Genomic DNA, 21,658 nt, shown 5'->3' on the forward strand with positions numbered 1-21,658 from the left:
GACAAATAAAAGCTGAAATTCTCAATATTATAATATTTTACATGAGCCTGTTAAGAAAATCCACCATATATAATGAGACTCCTGGGAAAACAAATTTGCAGAAATAAAGGATAGAGGGGAAGACATAATAGTATAAATATGGATATTTATTAGCACATATACACTGAAACATGTATGCACACATATTTATAGACTCGTAGTCTTGTTTGATTCCATGTCATGTAATGTTACAGTCTTGGGGCAGAGTAGCTGGAAAGATGCTCAGTGGAGAAAGATCTGAGCATGCTGGTTGATAGCAGCTGAACATGATCCAGCAATGAGCTCAGGTGGCCAAGAAACCCAATGACACCCTGGCCTGGATCAGAAGTGGTGTGGCCAGCAGGACCAGGGCGGTGATTGTATCTCTGTACTCAGCACTGGTGGTCCTGTGTCCAGGTCTGGGCCCTTTTCATGATCCATCCTTATGAACGGGTTTCGTGTTGGTTCGTAGGGTGATCTCAGGGTGCAAAAACCAACACAGCACAGGGGATTTGCAGTAATAAACAAACAAGTGCAACTTTATTGAAATAGCCACAGCAGAAATGTGTTGGTGAAGGAACTGGGGAAAAAGGAGAAAATAAGGGAAAAGAGGGAAGGAAAAGAGTGGGTTTATAGCTACCAAACGTGGTCTTCGTAGTCCTTCGGAGCCCAGCTCACCAGGTCATGTCTGGGGAGATCTCAGAGGCACAGTTCATCTGGACCCCAGTTACATTCTTTTTCTTTGGGGGAAGGGGGAATAAATTTCACAACCGAAACAAAGGTCTTCAGGGGGGAAGAATAGCATTTGAAAGGGGTGTACACAAAGTCCAAGCTAGACAGCAGGTGAGAGCCATTGTTTTTTGTTTTTGACGGCCTGCACCTGGGACATCCATCTTGCTTTGGGCAGCTTTCCTTCCCCCCAGCCCCTGCACACCTCCGCCGAGTTGGGAGTTTCAGTCCCAGTCTCTGGAAGAAGGTGAGAGGGGGCCTTCTCACGTAGGGATTTCATGTCTCGGTCCCTTGATGAAGAGGCTTCTTACATCTCTACTTGTCTGTCACAATGGCTAAGGATGGGTGAGAGGGGTCTTCTCTTGGAGGAGGGACCACCCCAAAACTCAAACCAGCCAGGCCAAGAGCTATTGTGCAAAATGGGCAGAGTGCCCTGCGAGCTCAGTGTAGCATACAGCAAACCACACCCGTGGAAACAGTGAGCTAGCAATACTTTCAGGCCTCAGGCACATGACTTTCCCCCCCACCGGTTCAGCAAACAGGGGTTTTAATTATTCTTTGGTCTCTCTCCATGACGATTGTGAGGCAGATGAGCGACATTTCGGATGGACTCTCACAGCCCTTCAGTACAAGAAAGGCATCGAGGTGCTGGGGCATGTCCATGGACATTAGGAGAAAATTTCTTTATGGAAGGTGTTGTCAGTCATTGAAACAGGCTGCCCAGGGAATTGTCATCCCTGGAGCCATTTAAAAAACTTGTTGATGTGGCACTTAAGGACATTGTTTAGTGGTGGACTTGGCAGTGCTGGATTAGTGGCTAGACTCAATGATCTTAGAAGTCATATCTAAACTAAATGACCTATCATTCTGTAATTTTTATATTGTTGTATGGAAATGTTATTATTTATGGAAAAACATTAAGCATGTATGCAATGTCAAAATTTGACTTGGACATTTTGATTCATGCTGCTCAAAGAGCTGCTGGAAAAAAACTGTGGAGTGGATATTTGCTCTGAGTAGGAAATAGTGTATGAAATCTTCATATTTTGTACTTGTTGGCAAAAGGCTATTAATTCTTTAAGCTCTTCCTGTTGTACTGCATGAGGAAGATAGCTGTCCTTTTATGATAATGTCACAGGCTTACCTAATTTAAATTTCTAACAGTTAAGTTCTATGTCACAGTGAACTAGTCAAATAGGACACTTCTGTATTTAATGGAAAAATGCATATATCTTTAGGATATGAGTCATTGTACCCTGAAAAAGCAGGTGGAATGAACTATCCTCTGAAGGTACCTGTTCATCTCCGTCCATCATGTAATGTCCAGTGGGATAATATGGTCCTCAGAAGAAGTGTCTATGGGGAGACTGAGTGACTAAGGCTTACATGGTTACCATTTAGAAAAATTGATCCCATACATATAAATGGGTTATTTTAATGAGAGGGAGAAATAAACTTTGTTCTGGATATCTCATTTTCTGCTCTATTTCATGGCTAGTATAATTTCACCTTCAGAAACTCAAGGAGTATCTTCTACTAGCTACTAACTAGTGAGATGATTTTTACTTTAAACTATTTTGGAGGTTTTTTTCTATAAAGTTTTGTAGTTTCATGTCAGACTGCCAAGAGAAAAGTATATAACTTGTAACTCTAGAATGCTGTGAGGTACTTTCTTATACACACATCTTTATGTTACAACTTCATACTGCTATTACATAATAACTGGTAATTAAATGTATAGTTTTAGTTATTATGTGTATTTTATGTCTGTATATGTTGAATTGCTAGGAAATACAGTTTCTGTGTTTGTATATACTGTTTTAAATGACAATATTGCAATATAAATATATGTGGTTTTAATATTACTCTTCAAGTGTATCTTAAGTTTTAGAATTAATTCTTCATTTTTGTTCTTGTGGACCAGCATTTTGATTCTTGAGTGTCTATTAAAACTTGATATATAGATATCAAGATATAATTTTCTTTCATTTTTTAAAAAAATGTATTAGCTAGAGAATTGAACATTTATCTTAAATATAGTTAATATGTCTATTAATCACTATAATGAAGAGAAAAGGAAACACGTATTGGCAATAATTATTGCATTTTGTCTCTGATTAGAATGCAATTTAAATATATGGTGAAATGAAATGTGTGGAGTGTCAGTGGTATGTTTTAAACGATCTATTATGAGATCAGTTAATTCACCCGTCCCCCAAAAGTCTGGATTGTAACACAGAGAAGTGACATTTCACATTATGTCTTCCTAGCTTCATTTCAGATTTTAAATATTCCCCTTATAAAAAAGGCGAATGTGAGGCAGAATGAGATGGAATCTACCTGAACATATCTTTTAAAATTCTTCCCTGGAGAAGACACAATCTGTCACACAGCACTTATTAATGTGATTAGAATATTTTCTGAAGAAAACCAAATTGTACAGCTACTGCTGTAATATACCTTGGGGTTTTGCTAAGAAATGTCATGGCAATCTGCAAAATTGATTGAAACATTCCCTTGAGTTAAACCTTGTGTGATGTTTGAACAATACTCAGTGAAGCTCAGCTGTGATTCACAGGAATTCCATTATTTTGGATTACTACTATAAAATTTTCTTTCGGCATTTCTGATTTTGTTGTTTCAGTATACATGCATGCATTAAAGGGACCAAAATTAATTTGGAGTGCAATAAATGCAAAAAAATATGAGCTGATATTCAGTCTTATTCTGTATCTATATAGCATAGGTTTTTTTATGAGCTCTTTGCATGTGAAATCAACACTACATCCTACATGAACTAAGTTAAAAAAAAAAGCCGACATTTAAGGATTTATTAATTCCAAAGCTGTATTTATGTACATTAGTTCAAAAGATATGCAACCTCATCTCAATTTCAGAATTCTGTGTGTCATTTTTGCCAATTTATTTTCACACAAGCTGGGAGAATAAATAGAATGATCAAAATATATTAATGGCTTTGCTCATGTAATTAGTAAATTAAGAACTTTTAAAAGCCAGAATAAATCTTTTGGATTATTTATTTTTACCATAAGTGTAAAATAAAATCTCATCCAGTAATTTCTATATCAATGCTACTTAGTAAGAATGTGCTTTTCTGGATTCAGAGGGAGTATGTGATGTGTGTGGAGTTTTAAGAAGAGAAGGAGTTATCTACTTGAAAAACCTGAATGGTTCTCCAGTCTCTGTGAAGGGAAGTAAAAGATAAAAGTCTCCAAGATCCAAGGTTTTTCTCTGATTGCTCCTATCTGTATGTCCAGCTGGTGGCAAGACTAAGCATGTATTAGATGCCAGTATGCATGGCAGGTCACACAGCTTAACAAGGATGGAGGCAAATGTCTTATTGGTCTGCATAGCAACCAGCAGCACTGAAACAGACATGAGCACCACAGGCAACCAAATCCTATTTCTCCATCCAGGCTGAGGGGAAAGGGCTCTGTTAGACGTGACACTCACAAATGCACATGCATGTGCTCCCCCAACCTTCCATATTCTGACCCAGGAGCTGGAGTTCAGATTCTACTCCTACTAGGTTCTGCCTGGTCTGTGATCAATGGCTCTTTTTCCAGTTGTCCCCTGATCTCATCCTGCTCCCCAGACAGTGCACACTAATGTTCACTAGTGATCACCCATGTGCTCACTCTGGACAGAAGAGACATTTGCACGCTAATAAGAAGTAGAGTTTTGAAAGGATAGAGGACATGTTGCACGGGTTAGGTGCAGATATTAGAGAGCCTAAACTCTCTCCTTTTGCTGACGCGTTTTTCACTCTTATCTAGCATGATCCTTTCCCTTATCTTCCTTTGGCCCAAAACATCTCACTAAAAGTTTTAAGGTCCCCAACTACCATTTAAAAAAAAAGTCTTGAGTTTTATTTAATCTCACAAATTCCCTCAAATACTCCATGGTAAATTTCTAATTTTTATGACACCTAAGATAAAATTCTTTTATCATCAATTACTAAGATGTAACTACTTTAAGATTACAATAATACTCTTAATTTACCATCAGACAGAAACATAAGAAATCTGGTCTTTGTTGGTACTTCCACTTAATCCTGCTCATTAAAGCTTATGTCTGTGTGTATACCATTCATTACTTCTCTCATTTCCTGTCTTTGCTTCCTGTCCTGAAAAATCCATTACCAGATTTATAAACCAAGTGTCCTTGCATTCTAGATACCCATACAAGCTGTATTCCTTAGGTGTGATTGAGTTGCATTAACATAAATGTTTAACGCTATTCAAGCAACCTCAGAAATATTATAAAAACAAACAAACAAAACCAATAATAGACAATTGTACTGAGAGCTTCTAAAGCTGCCTGTGAGGTCTAGAAATGGTAACCTACAACATCTGAAGGGGCATTCTATTTCTTTACTTAGACAGCTTAGTCAAGTAGAATATATCTAGCTTGGATTTTATTACCCTGTTTGGGAAATTTGGGGCTGGTGGTGGCAGGCGTAGGGCGAGGGGTGCAGTGTTGGGTCTGTAGGAAGGGGAATTGTTTCTTTGCTTTTTGATTAAATTCTCTTTACTATTAAAAATATATTGGCCATGGGTCATTATTATTCATCTGCTATGTTAATCTGCAATCACATGAATGGATCATCCTAAGTATTGCATCATCAGATATATTTGAAGAGACTGAATCATTTACTTACATGATAAAACTGAAAATAGCATTACATTAGAGGTATCCCTAATCACTTAAGCTAGCTAATGGATTCTATGGAATCTTCTGTTTATTTTTCTTGGCTTTTCTGTGCATTCTACCAAAAGATCATGCTCTAACTCTTAGTTAAAAATGCAGAAATGATTTAATTGTTTGTCTTGATCTTTAAGTCTTTTTATTGCTACTGGATTTCCAGGTGATATCTTCCTTTCTACATGTGTGATGTATATATGATGATTGGCAAAAAAAATTGTACTTTTGATGTATGTAACATCTTATTTAGAGACGTCCTCTTTTTTTGGGAGGAATTGGTGATGCTACTGATGTGTCATTAGAATTTAAGATCATACAGTTTATAATCTTTTCTTTCACTGGTGCTACTCAAGGATACTGGTGATTGTAAGAAATAAGGCTTACCTTTTTTGTTCTGCCATTAACTGTTTCTATTTTTGAATACACATAGCACGTCACTGGATTTTACACAAAAATGGAAGCATCTATGTTTAAATTCTATAAATCACATGTCCATATTTTGCAGCTAAAGACAAAAGTTAAATATGACGTCAAAACAAAACCTACTGCAAAGATATTTTAATTCCAAAATCAAGACAGATACTAATTTTTAGAAAAAAATTGATTTTAATTTTCCAAATGATTATTCATAATGTGATGCATGAATTTTAACTTTGGCTTAGTGACATGGATGTTAATAGTGTGACATGTATATCTAATTCTACTTTTTCTAACAGGTGTGCAATTCACCTTCTACACATTTCATTTGGAGGATCATCATGACTACTTACTAATAACAGAGAATGGCAGTTTCACACAGCCATTGGCACGTCTGACTGGCTCAGAGCTTCCTTCACCAATCAATGCTGGTCTCTATGGAAATTTCAGAGCTCAGTTGCGGTTTATTTCAGATTTTTCAATATCATATGAAGGATTTAATATTTCTTTCTCTGGTAAGGAAATACCTGTAATATCTGGCTATTGAAAAACTTGCTCATTTGGGGTTTTTTTCTGCATATTATATAAAGAAAAAAATAATTTAAATTATTTTGATGAATATAATACTGAAAAATTATATTATATATTTTTTCCTAAGCACAATAATTTAAAGGCAAATGAACCTCTGTGCCACATGTGGAATAAGATGTCAGTAAACTGTAAGACACATTATCAAGTGAGGAGAGGAAAGAGAATTAGTCCTAATTTCAGTTACTCAAATTCCAGATGACTTGAAGTGTCAACTATTTAGTTTTTGTTATGGATTTTTAAAAATTTGTTTTATTTACTGGAGTTATTTATGGCTCTTATAAGCATGATAAATCATGTTGTGTCATGCATGCTTAAAACATTGTGAATGTAGTAATATGCCTTACTTTCAACATAATCTAATTATCAATTTAACATTCACATTATTATTTTGTTTTAAAATCTGATGCCTGTATTGATATTCAGGTGAAAATATACAGAAATTACTAGACTGCAGGACTACATATATGACTGGTGAAGAATGTGTTGTCATAAAAGCTGACTTGCTCTTGTTTACAGAGTATAATCTTGAACCTTGTGAAGATCCCGGGATCCCACAATTTGGTAGCAGAATAGGATTTAATTTTGGCGTTGGAGATATTCTGACATTCTCCTGTTCGTCTGGATATCGTTTAGAAGGAGCTTCAGAGGTTATTTGTCTTGGTGGTGGCCGACGAGTATGGAGTGCACCTCTGCCAAGGTGTGTGGGTACGTGGTCAGCTGCTTTCATTTGCTTGTATGTGTAGTCATTGTCCATGGACTCGCAGATTTAGAGCATGGAAAAGCATGGTAATACACCTCTTTTTAATGTACTCTCATACTCTCCATATCTCCTTAGTCAATTTTTTACCTTTTTTAAAATAAATTTGGTATTATAAGTGAACTTCAAAGTCTTTACTTGGAAGCAATTCAAATTAAGGGCACAATGCTTACTCCTCTTATTTGTATTAATAGGTTAGGAAAACTGGGTATAAATTTAAATCAGCATTTACCAGTTCAGATGTCAGGTAGTTGATTTTTTTTTTTTTTTTTTTTTGTCAATGCAAGCTTCCAAGTGATACCTGTATTATAAAATTGTGGTTTGATCACTTACACCAGATTTGTTTCATAAAACTGGGTCCATTTATAGGAGTACAGTCAACCTGGACATTCTATGTCAGAACCATATCCTCAGAATATTCTTAGAACAGTTTTTCTGGTTTTTAAATGACAGCTAAGATAATTGAGAAGAAACACTTTCTGATAATTCCTACCTAACACTCTCCAGTCACTGTAGAGGCAGCCTATATATGTAGATTTGACTAGAAATTTAGGTTTAAATGGCTAAAGAATGTTGATTGAGCTGAATGCTTCCTAAATTATTTGGTTTTCAGTTCCATTGAGAATTGTTAAAACAATAAGGTCTCTAAAAAGTAGGAGAGTTGCTTAAATATCTGCATTATTTTTATTTAAGGGTATATATTGCTGAAATGTAGGTACTATATGGAAAGGTTTATACATGAAAACATCTATATCAGTGTGCATTTAAAATATTTTTTCATACTAAATTTTGTTAGTTAAACATAAATATTTAAGATTTATGTTTAACTAACATAAAATTTAGTATGAAAAAATATTTAACATCTTTCAGATGTTGATTTCATAGTAACTATGGATTGATTATTTGTTTCCTCTTATTTGTTGTTAGTTACTGTATCAAGATTTTTTGGTTCAAACCACTCCTATTCCATTTCCTTTACCTCAGTATGAGGAAAATTATGAGTTTAGCTTATGCATTAGCAACATTTATATATGTACCTATAGAAGTGATAGTTTAGAAGCTGAGTGAGAGCAATGGATGAATACAAGTTATTTTTGTGTTGGGGTTGATAAATTTTTTACAATAAGAATAATAATGAATGTGTGCACAGTCAAGAAGATAGGTTAAATTTCAGTAACAAATTTCAGGAAGGGTTAATAAAAATGAATTAGTAAATTATCAGCAAAAATATTCACAGCGGCATAAATATAAAAAAAATTCCTATACAGCTTTCATGACAGAAAAATAATGTTTATGTTTGCTTGTTGGAGGAAAAGAGAAAACCCGTAATAGAAGGAATAAATTACTTTCTAGTCAACATGTTTTCTCCTTACTTTTGGAAATAAAAGGTAGTCTCACTAGAATGGCTTAATTACACATTTTCACTCCTTAAATATCCAGTGCTTAATTTATGTGTCATAATAGTGAAATTCAAACAAGACAAGAGTAGAAATTCCTGTCGATCTCTTATACTGGACTCAAAATTTATGTATTGGTACTGTTGCTCACATTTGGCGTTTTTTGTCAAAATGATTAATGAGAGAATGCTTCTGATACAACATGCACTTTCACATACACGCAACATCAGTTGGGAAGTAACCACTGCTCACAATATTTGTGTTCAGATTGTCAACACAAGAATAAAATGCAAGGAAGACAGATAAAGTAGAAGTTTGGTGGAAGGCCAAGCATCCCTGTCTGGATACAACAAAAGCTAATATGTTGGGATTTGGAACAGAGTAATCAGTCATAATCAGTTCTAAACCAAATAATTTGCCAGAAAATTAGCAGCTGTCTTTTCTTATTTCGAAGACGGATAAATACTTGTAATTTATTAATTAATGTTATTATTCAATCCATTAAAAAAAAAAATTAAATTTACTTAAGACTTAAGAAATGAAATTTTGAAATTAGGAATTATTAAATTAAGAATTCTTATTTACTAGTAAATTATTAAATTTTGAAAAAATGAATTATTAAATTAATTATTAACTATTATTAAATTATTAAGAATTATTAATTAAACATTAATTATTATCAATGTTCAAATAGCAAAAAAATATATTTTTACTGAATTTTTAAGGCTGAATTTCTCAAATGATGGTATTATCTCAATTCAGGAGGGCTTGATGTTGCACTTAAATAATTTTCATAATAAGATTTTTCTAAAAAAAGCATAAAGGTTCTCCATGTTTCTGTTCACCCTATGATGCAGCACTGCTTGGGGTAGAAGTCTGTAGTCACTCAGGGCAAGCACAGTTCAATGGTAGCTGAAACTTTGGTGTGTTATCTACTCTGTGTTGGCTGACGAAACTAAAACATGCTCTGTATGAGATACTACAAAGCAACTGCCACACAGCCAACTGAACAAGCTGGTGATAAATGGATATATCTAATGATAACAGAAAAAAGTCCATAATCTTTAAATTGCTTTCTTTGAACTTTTCCATGGACAGTGAAAAAGAAGTCTCCTTCTGAATCTAAGTAATATATTTGTAAAAAAAAAAATTTACAAGAAGTATGAATGCATGTTCACTTTTGACTTTATAAAAAGCAAAATCTAAGCTCTGGGTGGTCCTAAGGAATCACCATTTTCCTCAATATACTAGGTGCTTGTGTCCAGCTTGTAATACAGAGCAGAGAAATCATCTTAAGTTTGTGAATATGGAGCTGCTTTCTTAGGGTTGTAGTGCCTCTGAAATGTTCTAATGCATTTGAAACTCAGACATCTTTGCCTAGTTCCCTTTATAATTTTCAATGCCACAGATAGCTTACAAGAATTTTCCTGCAACTGTGTTACAGATAGGAACAAACAAGAGCAATTATTATTGCTTGAAAGGGAAAAATAATGACAGAGATAAAATTAAACTTTTCTTATCATCAATAATGGAATGAAGATGATTAAAGATCTTTTAGAACACTGTTATTCCTTAGTTTCATGATTTATCTTTATGCTGTACTCAAGTGATAACCAAATGCAGAGTTCATATTCAGCACACGTATTTCTTTCTTAGAATTGCTTTTCTTTTCAGTAAAATATGGAAAGTTGTTTCTATTATAGCAGGATTTCTTATATATTTTTTTCCTTTCGCTTGCCCTTTTCCAGTTTTTTTTTTTTTCATTCGTTATAAGGCTGTTAAAACCCAGATTGTATTACCTTTCATTATAACTGTCAAGTTTGAATTTATAAACCCTAATTGTTTCTATGTCTGTGTAAAATAATCTGTCTTCATAGCTTCCCAGCCATGTCAAGTGTTTTCCTTTGGCTTTCTTAGGGCCATATGATTTCTTTCCAGACTCCTAAACCTTCACTGGAAGACATTGAAGCTAAAACTTTTTTCTTATATGCTACTTTCACTTTTTCTGTTCATTCTTCTCAGTAGGTCCTAAACAGTCTCTAATTCTGGACTTACAGATTTCCAAGGAACTATGCCCCTTGAAATTATAAAAAGCAGAAAAAAAGACATAAAATATCTACAGGCAAACTCAATAATTTCTGTCATGTTGCATACTTTTCAGATAATATGGTACACGATTTTTTTCCATCAGAGATTTTTTGCCCAGGTGTTCAGTGATGCAGCTTCTTTGCCAAGCTTTAGTTAAAGTGCTTTTCAAAGAACACTGAGAACAGACATTTCAGAAATATCTGAAAGACTATATTGTTTGAAAGAAAAAAATAACTTCAGCATTGACTGGATATGCATTAATAGGGAACCAAGGAAGGGAAGGTGCTACCACAGAATACATCTGTAGTAAGTTCCCTTATTAGCAGGAGAATGATTGGTTACCCTGTGTGCATCTCATTCTATATTCTATTAATCTTACTCCATCTACATGGCTCTATCCATTTCTGTGCATACAAAACATTCAAGATAAAAACTGCTTTTAATATATTTTGCTTCAAAAAAATGTTCTTTTTCTAGTTTTGAGATTTGTTTTAATATGTGGAATGTTTGGGCAGCATGAATTCTGAGTTTAAGGATTGTGATATCCATTTGCAAATTTCATTGACTCATCTCAGAACAAATGAATCCTAAACTTTCTTCTGTTCATCAGAAGTAATTTTATTCCCTTAAATATTTCTTCTTTTGAGTGTGAAAATGTTACATATCTATTATTTTCTTCAGGGATAGGATTCCTGTAAAAAGCAAAACACAGTCATTGAGGTCTCACCATATGTTAGTATAATAGCATTACGATGTGATAAGACATTTTTTTATATTTCTTATGTATTTTTAGATTTTGCATGAGGTTTTAACTGTTCCTCTTCCCCTATGGAAATTTTTGCTAAGTTCCAACAGTTTCAGCACTTCCTGAGTTATTTTGTGGAGGGGTTTTTTTGGTTGTTCATGCTTTTGGGATATTTTTTGTTAGTGTTGGGTTTTATTATCCAAATATTAAATTAGTTTAAAGGAAGATCATGCACATTGGTAGTTTAAATTCTTCTAATACAGAATGTGGGTTTTTTAATACAATTTACCTTGTTAACCTTAATTCAAAAGCTCATTTGTCATGCTATTTCTTCATCCTCCTTTGATTGATTGCAATGCAGGAGCATATTATTTAATGTATATGGGACTCCTACCCACTCTTGTCAGCTGGAGGGATCAATTATGAAAAATAACATTAATAATGTAAGTAAGTCTTTCTAAAAAAGTTTTCTTCTGTGTTTGGCCATTGGCCATTTGGCCATTGATGTAGAAATATCTTTTTGTATAATTAATTCTAGGTCATAAATACAGGATCTTTCCAGATCTGGAAATTCTACCTTTCATTATAAGATAAATAATGTAATCATAAACCAGCCAAAGTATATTAAAAGAAAAGTTTCATACACAAACAGCTGCATGATCTTTTGATGGTCAGATCAAGTAGGAAGGAGATAACCTCTATTGCAGATACACAATAAGGAATTTCTGTTAATAATTTTTTGTCTATATGAAAGGAAGTCTTGTATTTTGGAACAATGTAAAATAAAAGGAAACCCCATAATTCTTACCGATTGAAGAAGATAATGTTTTTACTTTTTTCATCAGCATAGGGTTCCCTGTATTTAACCTGTCAGAATATAAAAAATGCCTGGAAAACTTGTGATAACCTTATGATTCATGCTATTCACAGAAAGAAAGCTTTAGCAACAACTTAATCCTTTCAGAATTTTTGTGCTACTGTCTCTTTTACTGCTGTGTTTTGACAAGAAAGTATTTTCTGGTTTCTGCCAGCCTTCAGTTGAAGAGGTAGAACATCTGAAGACAAACAGCTTTATAAGAAATCCTTTGTTGAGCACTGAATTTAGATACAGTTTCTGAAGTAACTGTTTATTTACAATCTAGTACAAAGTTGTATAAAGATAAAATCCTTTTTGGAATGCTTCTGCTTACTTGCCCTGCCAAGCTGTTGCAATACTCAGCCTCCTAACCAAGAGATACCATCTTTTCAAAACACATGACTCCTAGACATAGCTCTTATCTTTTGATTCTAAAGGATCATATTGAAGAAAACAATTTCCCTCTCTCTGAATTTTGATCTGTAGGAGCACAGAGTGTGTTTTTGATTCATAATTATTTATGGCAAGAATTTTAATCTTCAATTCATTGAAGAATTGAGTTCAAATGGTTAAGTTACCCAAATAGATGCATTTCATTCCTTGGTTACAATCACAATGACATTTCATCTGCTTACAAAATTTAAATGCACTAATAAAATTCATCTGTCTTATAATGGAAAGGTGAAATGAACACACATTCATAACCAAAAGCATCACAGTCTGTTACTGCAAATATCTTGTTTTAGAAGTTCTTATTTTTCATTATTTTTCTTTTGATTTTTTTGTTCATTTTCCTTTCTAACACTGAAATAAAACTATTATTTTTGTCACAGTCTGGAAACAGTAATTGACTTCAGTAATTTACTTGCTGTTACATCCTTCTACTTTATATTAGGCTGAATTTAAGTCTTTGTGAAAATATATCTGGATGTGGAATATTTTTCCTATTTTTCTTTGTACAAGAGCAGTGTGTAAGGCAGGTTCCAAGTTTCAGCAGAAACAAGCAGAATTTTTTTAAAAACACAAAACTTTATTAATAAAGCAGCCTGATTTTTATCTCCGTTGAACAGGGAATATTACTAAAATGAAACATAAATACAGTAACAAAATATTTTTAAATTCTGATAACAGCTCTACATATGATTTAAAGAATAGTTACAGACTCTGATCCACTGTAATTTTTCCTTTACTTTTGAAGTACTGTTTTGTCACCTCTTTTATATGCTTTCCTGTTTACACATATTCCTTTAATTTCATCCTGGTTTGCCTATTAAGTTTCTTTTTAACTTTCATTCACTGTAATGCCTGTCAAAATTATTTTCCAAACACTTTGAAAAAATTGCATATGTTTAATATTTGGATTTATTTTAAACTTAAGAACTCCATTGACATTACTTTTTCTGGACACTTTTTTACTCAGCACTTAAATGCAAATATAATTATTATGGTCTTTTTTTATCTTTCCTTCAGTATTAATATCAGAGAATAGAAAGAAACTGTAAGTCCCATGAAGCTCTATGTGATTTTAAACAATATATGTTTATAGATAGGAGTGGAGATTCTCACATAGAACTCTCTGTGCCGCAGTTTGGAATTTCTTGCAATATTAATTGTGGACCTTCCCAGTTTGATTTAGCACTTGTTCCAAAATATAGCCCTAACTCCTGTCTTTGTCTGAGCATGTGTTTGATGCTTTGTGGTCAGTTGTTCTGTTGTGGGTTTTTAAGCCATAATTTGCACTGACAGGAGGCAAGGAGAGAAGCCAGGAACTAACTGTTGATTTTGTCAGAATTCTGCTGAGAAGTGTACAAAAGAAGCAACTGGAGGACTGTGTGCCTCCATAGAACTGTGATGTTGCTATGGGAGAAATTCTATTGTACTGTGGTTTTTGGCACTGTGTTTACTAAACTAGCTTTCTTGTCTGCTAACATAAGATACAAAGAATCTCAGAATGGTTTGTGTTGGAAGTAACCTTTGAAGATGATGTGGTACATCCATTTACTGTAGGCAGACACATTTTTCAATCAATCATGTTGCTCAAGCCCCATTCAACCTGAATTTGGACACTTCCAGGGATAGGACACCCACAACTTGGAATACAATATTCTCTCTCTAAATTCAGAAAATCATATTGATAAATATGATGACATGAAACACAACAACATGTTCACATCCTTCTTCTTAACAGGAAACTTAGCATACTTGTAAAACATTAGCTGAAATTGTCTTAACAGTTAGCTTACTGCTGTGTTCAGATTTGAAAAAATTGCTTTGAATTACAGCTCTGAAATAGCCCAGAGTTGTTGGATCAACTTAATACCATAATTACCTTGTGCCTTTTGGCTTTTATATCCCTCTGGATTGTGAAAAGAGATCTCTCAATCCTGAAATTACAATCATCTTACTCCTTTCTGTTGTAATTCAAAGTGACCTATGCATCTTTGAAATAGGAAATACCCATTTATTTGAGAGTGCAATAAAAGGATAACTGTGATCGTGTGGAATAGGAGGTTTTCCACTTCTGCCTAGATTGGGTGTATCCCGCTGTTCCAGGACAAAATAATGTCACCTGAATTATTTGGGTACTTGTTCTATATTGTTGAATGAGATGTAGTCATCAAGCATTTGTTCTTCAATCTGTGCCTGATTTGGATTTCTGTGCAATGTCTGCTTCAGCTGCATACAGAAAGGGTAGTTTATCAAGCTGGGGTTTTTTTTGTCATTGCTGTCATATAATTTCATGTACAAAGGATATATTTTATTATCCTGAATATTACTCAAACAAGTCTAGGGTGGAAATTATAAAAATGCCAATAACAAATAAAAGCTTTTAGAATAGACACCATAGTTTGCCTACACATCTTCTAAAACATTAAGATTACCGTGGAGTTTTACACAACTGTGAAATTATAAATCAACTAAATTTCCAGGTTTAAATAAATGAGATGCATTCTCATGAGGATAAAATAAGTGGCTACTGAAATAATCCTGAAAACAAACACAAACCCAGAAAATTTAATGTTACTGTTAAATTCAAAGATAATCTAAATCTGTTAAAAAGACAGGAAATACTCCCGTACTTCCACTATAATGGCCACATACAACGCTTAAATAAAAAGGGAAGCAAAAATTGTAATAGTATTTCAGTGTCTACTTAAAATACATGGTAACTAAATGCTAAAAATTACTTAATTAAAATTATATATAGTCCAATATATGATAGGAGATGAAAGTTAGTTTATAATAACTAATGAAGCATTGCCACAAGCGTTTATGTTTCTAGGTTTTTTTGGTTGATTAAATGAATTTCCAAAGTCTTGGACTACAAGGTATACTTCTTGAAATAAAAACTTGAATTACTTGTATTACTTGAAAATTATTAAATTAATTATTTTTCCCCTGAGACTTATGTTTATCTTATTTACTTGTTATTGATTTTTTTTTTCTATATTTATCTGGTAGCTATAACATAATATTTTACTACTGTAATTTACACCATTGACTATGTTGGTTATCTTGGTTAAAAAATACCAGAGGGAAAATTTTTTTTTTTCATTAATCTATGTGAAAATTTAGGTACCTACACATATATATATTTATTAATATGTGTGTATAAATAAATAAATACACTATAAATTTATAGAATTCTTCTACTTCCATTTGATTTGCACATCTTTATGAATTTCAGTGTTGGAGAAATTGAAACAAATACAACAAAATTCAAGGAAGATCCTATAAAACAATATGATTATGAAATATGTAATTTATATGGTTTTAACTCTCAGTGATTTTTGACCTACTTTTACTAAAGTATTTCAATTTAAAAATATTCTTGTAGTCTCCAATCACCATCATGACCATGTACTTAAGACTGGATTTTAGATATTAATAAACATTATTAATGTTGAGCTAGGTTACATTAACATTACCATTATCACCATTACTAAAATATTTATGTGTTTTATTAAAGCATGCCTTAACTTTTTTTTTTTTCAATTGCAGCTGAATGTGGAGCCTCCACAACAAATAATGAAGGAATCTTACTGTCCCCCAATTATCCTCTTAACTATGAAAACAACCATGAATGTATTTATAGCATTCAGGTACAAGCAGGGAAAGGAATCAATATTTCTGCAAGAACATTTCACTTAGCCCAAGGAGATGTTCTTAAGGTATGTAATCCTGGAACTTATTTGTTATTTCTCAACTTCTAGTACCTCCCATCACTGAGGTTTATCTGCAATAGTACAGTACCAGGTAAGTGGATATAAAGCATCTCTTACAAAATATCTTTCTAAACTGGTTCCATTTTTAAGAAGTTAAAAATTAGGCACAATCAGGTGCCCCCATAGTCTGTTTCTTAATACATGTTTTTCTAACCAAAGATAATTAAAAAAGAAGTTGAAAAAATGAAGCAAATGTTGCCTTAATGGTTATGAGTATTGTATTTTCAGTGTTAAATATTCATCAATTACTTCTTTGGATTTGTTTTCTTCCACAGTATCTCCATAATTTGAGCTGCGATGTAAACATAATAAGACATAATGCAACACCCATAACTTTAATTTAACACCGTCTAAATACTGCCTATTGTACATAAGTTTTACATTTTAAATTACTCTAATCTGATGTGCATGGAAAAAAGAAATAACAAGAGGGAAAGAAGGATACTGTAACTTACCAGAGTTTTAGACCATGTTTTCCTCCTGTCTTTGATTTTTTCATAGATTTTATTATTGTACTCCAAAAACTATACTTCCAGATACATGTATTACTTAACCATCTACACATTTAAAACCGATGTTGGTCAGGGCGTCTTTTCACATATGCCATCTGCAATAGCACACCAATGCAATAAGATATCTGTGATTAAATAATTGTCCAATTCTTCAAAATATGTAATTTAATTAAATTTGCCTCTGTGAAATCAAAGGAACAAGAGCTACCATGCCACTCATGTTTGATGTAAAAAAGTTTTTCTGCCATATTCTTATTACTTATGTAAGAAGTACCCTGTACTTATTAGATAAGAAGGATTATGAAAATATGTATTCCTAAGAAACAACCCGGATTCATACTGGGGTTTATCTCATCTAACTGTCACCATCTGTGCATTAGGGTGGGGTTTCTGTCTTTAGTTGTCAGACACAGGCATTTCCAAAATGGGCTAATTATATAAAGTACGAGCAGACATAAACCACTAATGTAAAATTAAATTGGGCATCAAAAAGAAAAAGCAAATTAAATGGTTTTTAAAAAATACTATGCTCTTCTTAAAGCAAAAGAGAAGCAAAGAAAAATTAACCAAAAGGTATTAGATACCCAGAATGCACAGATGTGTTTATTTTATATTAAATTTGTTGTTTATTTGAGAACCAAGTGGGATACCCTTTAAGTGTTACATTAATTAATTTTGAAAGATTTAATTTGAAAGCTGTTTAGCATTTATTGAAATGTAAGCAGTAGGGAAAAAATACCTCAAACCAACCAATGAACCAATCAGAGCAGTTGTTAAATTAACTGTTAGCCAATAAAAGCATCTGGATGGATTTTTCTCAGGATTTTTAGGCTGAAACCATTCAACTCTATTATCTTAATTTAAAATATATACTATTGTGAGAATGGAGATACAGTTGTGTGCAGTTAGATAAATAGAAATTAATATAAAAATAAAACAATTCAACTTTTTTTTCTTTTTCTGATCTAATAATTTATGACTTTTCAAGGGCCATTTGAACCGTATGCATCTCAGATGTTCAACTCGACAATCTTTACTCAGAGACTTAGAGAAGAAAATTCTGCTTTAATACTGCTACTCATTTAATGTGAAATTAAGAGCAATGCAAAATTAATTGTAAATAGATGGAGGCCAGCACTCAGCTGTAAATATCAGTGGCAGAAATATTTGCTGTATATTGTAGGTGTATTTTTTAAATGAAATTAGTGTTGTGTAATTAGAGTGTTTGTTTTTCAAGTCAGCAACCTTGAATTATAATGAGCTGAAGTTCCTCCCTATTAAAAAAATCCAAAACAAACTCTAAGAGGTATTCTTGATTATGACTATCACTTTTTTCAGTCTATCTGACATCATAGCAAGTCAGAGGCACTCAGCCTTTGCAATTGTGGGAAGAAATAACTCTAGAATCCATTGTGTTTTTTCCGGCCTCCTTTCTTAGATGAAATTCTCACAAACTGTCTTAATTATATCACTCTCTTTTTTCATGTGTTCATTTGATAAAGAAAAATTCTTCAGGGAGCACATTACCAGTCACACATTCCTAACCTTTTCTCCCAGAATCAATTCTGCAGTTATCTGTTGATCCCTTTTTATGATCCTATTCTACTCTGAAAAAGGAAATATTTGACTGTTTTGCTGATTTTGGAGCATCACCTTTTGGCTACAGGAATAGAACATTGGGGTTATATTTTAGTTTTAAATGAATCATTAATAGCCAACAAATGCTTTTAACCTTAAATATATATCACTACTTTTACTTTAAATATAACCTTTAATATGTATCACTACTTTGTAACTGGAAGGAACTGAAGTTAAAAAAAGAAAAAATTCATCCTGTCTTCAAAACAACCAAATAACATATAGTGAATACAGAGTTTCATGTCAGCTGTGAAAGAGGGAGGCTGTAGTAGTCACCATTTTAAAACCAAGATACTTAAAACACCAGCTTCTAGAGTAGTATTCCTTCCCCTAAACACAAATGAAGCAACTCCATAATATTTCATGGTTAAAACTCAGTTTTTTAGTGACAAGCTTGGATAATCCATCTCTTTTCACCAGAAGCTAGAGATGAAAATGTTGGCAAGGAAGTTAGTAATGTGCTTTGTGTTACTTTTTCTTGCAGCTAGGACTTTTAGATCACTAGAGGTATGCTGCTAAAATTCCATTCAAAGTCTAAATAGACTGAGTATTCTAATAAAATTTTGACAAATTCTTTAATGAAGCCATGAGGTCTGCTGCTTGCCACATGGGTTAACTGACCATGGATGATGTTTATATCTGACAGGCACTGTGACTGAAACAATGAAACGGGGAATGCAGCCTTAGAGTGAAACAGCATATTTAACACAAGTAAATCACCACCCTTACTATTACCTCAGGGACAGAGAAGGAGGAGTTCCCATTTGTCAGTTCTGAACTGGTATAAAACAGAGGTTTCAGAGCATATAATTTGTTTTTCATTTGCTTCATTTAGTATTCAATTCTCTTGTTCTCCTTTCAATGTAACTGCTCTGGCTACTTACATTAATGGTGTAGTTCTTTTTGGGTTTTATTAGAAACTGCAATAAATATATAAATATCTCTACCTTGTGTGTGTGTGTGTAGGGATATAACCTGCTCTTGAAAGTGCCATATATTGCTCTAATATTTAGGAAAGTTATATGAAGACATATGAGGAATTTAGGATCTGTGCAATCACTGCAAGCCAGTTTATTTAATATTAATCTCAGAAACTCTGTAACTTGCTTCCCTCTTTGAAATTGTACAGATAATTGAGTCTGTGTGCTATCTTTCCATAATTCAATACTTTTAGAGTAAACTACCTATGTGGGAGGCAAGGATAAATAATGCATTTTTTCCAAAGTATGAAAATATTTCTACCTGGCTTTTTCCCCCCTGCTTTTATCTCCATCCACCAATTTTACTCATAAACTCTCTAGTCTCTGCTAGCTGTAAGCAAGTCCTTGAGATATACATAGAAAGAACAGAGTTACCATTGTTCTGCTTCCCTGAATAGTCCATTGATAGTAGTGAACGTGTTATTTGTGTTGTAAATCTGTTGAGTGTAGAAAATATTCTTTTATATCAAGGGTATTTTAACATACTTTTTAATTTACAGGGAAAAAGGATCTTTATTAAAATTGAAACTTTGACATGGCTAATATAATTATTTTCTTTATTTTCAGTAGATTGCAGCATAAATAAAAATGTCGCTGTGCATGGTACTAATTAATGGGTAGTTTTCTGGTAATGTTTAAATAAAAGAAAATACCATAAAACAAACCACCTCCAAAAATTCTGCAGACAGATTTCATTGAGTAAACCTAAAACAAAGGAGACAGGAACACTGATTATAAAAATGATCTTTTTTCTCTTTTGAAGCAGACTTTGTGCTTGGCTTTATGTAGCATGAGACATTGTGATAGCTGATATTGCATCTCTGTGGAAAAATGGATTTAAGAATTATTTTTAATAACATTCTAAAGCAATCTCTCTTTTTCCTTTCACTAAAGCAGTCACTGCAGCAACAGGCAGGTAACAGCGTGTCAGCAAACAGAACTGGCGCTCGCTTCTCTTCGGCTGTGCTTGGCACAGCACTGTCTGTGCTCCTGCCAAATACAGAGGATTCAGTTTTACTGCATTTGTTCATTGTCTCCTCTGTGGGCCAGATTTTAAATGTGTGCACATGATCCAGTTTTTGAGGGGTTTGGGCAAACACTTTGAAGGGATGTGATGTTCAGATCTTTTTGTTAATTTGTTTCTTAAGAATCTTCATGTTTATAATAATAATACTTTTAGCAATATCATCCTGAATATGACTGAGAAAAAGGTAATAAATGGTGGGGACAAACCCCCCACCCCCTCACCCCCCAAACATATGGACCCTTTTCTTTCTTTATATTAGTGCTTCTATTCACATGTGATATACATTTGACAGGGCGTTGACAGCCTCAGTTCTGAGCTGCTGATTTTATGTTATTTCTTCTCTTTATAAAGGAACAGATCTTCGTATCCATATGCCTTTTATGTTTCAATGGAAAATTTCAAAAATAGCTTGATTAAAATGCACAAATTTTATACATTCACTTATGATACTCCCTTGGTAAAATTTTATATAGTTAAATAAATTAGCAGAAAAAAGGGCATTGATTTCCATTTAAATTTTGTTGGTAATGGAGCCACTTAAGAAATTAGCAAGTTTTATTTTCCCCCTAATTGCAAATGCAAATAACACTTCCTTCAAAAATTGAATATAACATCTATTAGTTCAAAAATTTAGGTATAGTGTTTCCTATTAGCATCCTGCCCTGTAACATTTGAACATATTATTGTGGTACAAAGAACATTAAGACAATTTTCTATGCCTTTTTTTCTTTATGAGTTAATAATTTAAAAGATTGGGTCATTAAATACTTAATAAAGATGAACCTCTGTTTTCTGAATAGCTTGTTACTGGCATAACAAGCATTATCTAGTCATGAATAAATTGTCTTTGAATTAATATTACAGGTTGACTTTAAGAAAAATTTATCCAAGTGAATAATATTTTTATGATTATTCTTGGACTTTAGCACCCAACTGATTTAAATCTAGATGT

At 33.2% G+C, this 21,658-nt stretch overlaps 1 protein-coding gene across 3 annotated transcripts in view; it reads left to right on the forward strand.

Annotated features, from left to right (window-relative positions):
* The window catches only part of CSMD3 (CUB and Sushi multiple domains 3), a 588,763-nt gene that overhangs the window by 363,665 nt on the left and 203,440 nt on the right, over positions 1 to 21,658 (forward strand). For all 3 annotated transcript variants that reach the window (XM_063173375.1, XM_063173384.1, XM_063173392.1), the window contains 3 exons: positions 6,189 to 6,404; positions 6,997 to 7,185; positions 16,326 to 16,495. In XM_063173375.1, the coding sequence (XP_063029445.1) occupies positions 6,189 to 6,404; positions 6,997 to 7,185; positions 16,326 to 16,495 (575 nt within the window). The remainder of the gene's footprint in view (positions 1 to 6,188; positions 6,405 to 6,996; positions 7,186 to 16,325; positions 16,496 to 21,658) is intronic.

This window comes from Melospiza melodia, chromosome 1, assembly GCF_035770615.1.
Source record: "Melospiza melodia melodia isolate bMelMel2 chromosome 1, bMelMel2.pri, whole genome shotgun sequence".
In the NCBI taxonomy this organism is placed as follows: domain Eukaryota; kingdom Metazoa; phylum Chordata; class Aves; order Passeriformes; family Passerellidae; genus Melospiza; species Melospiza melodia.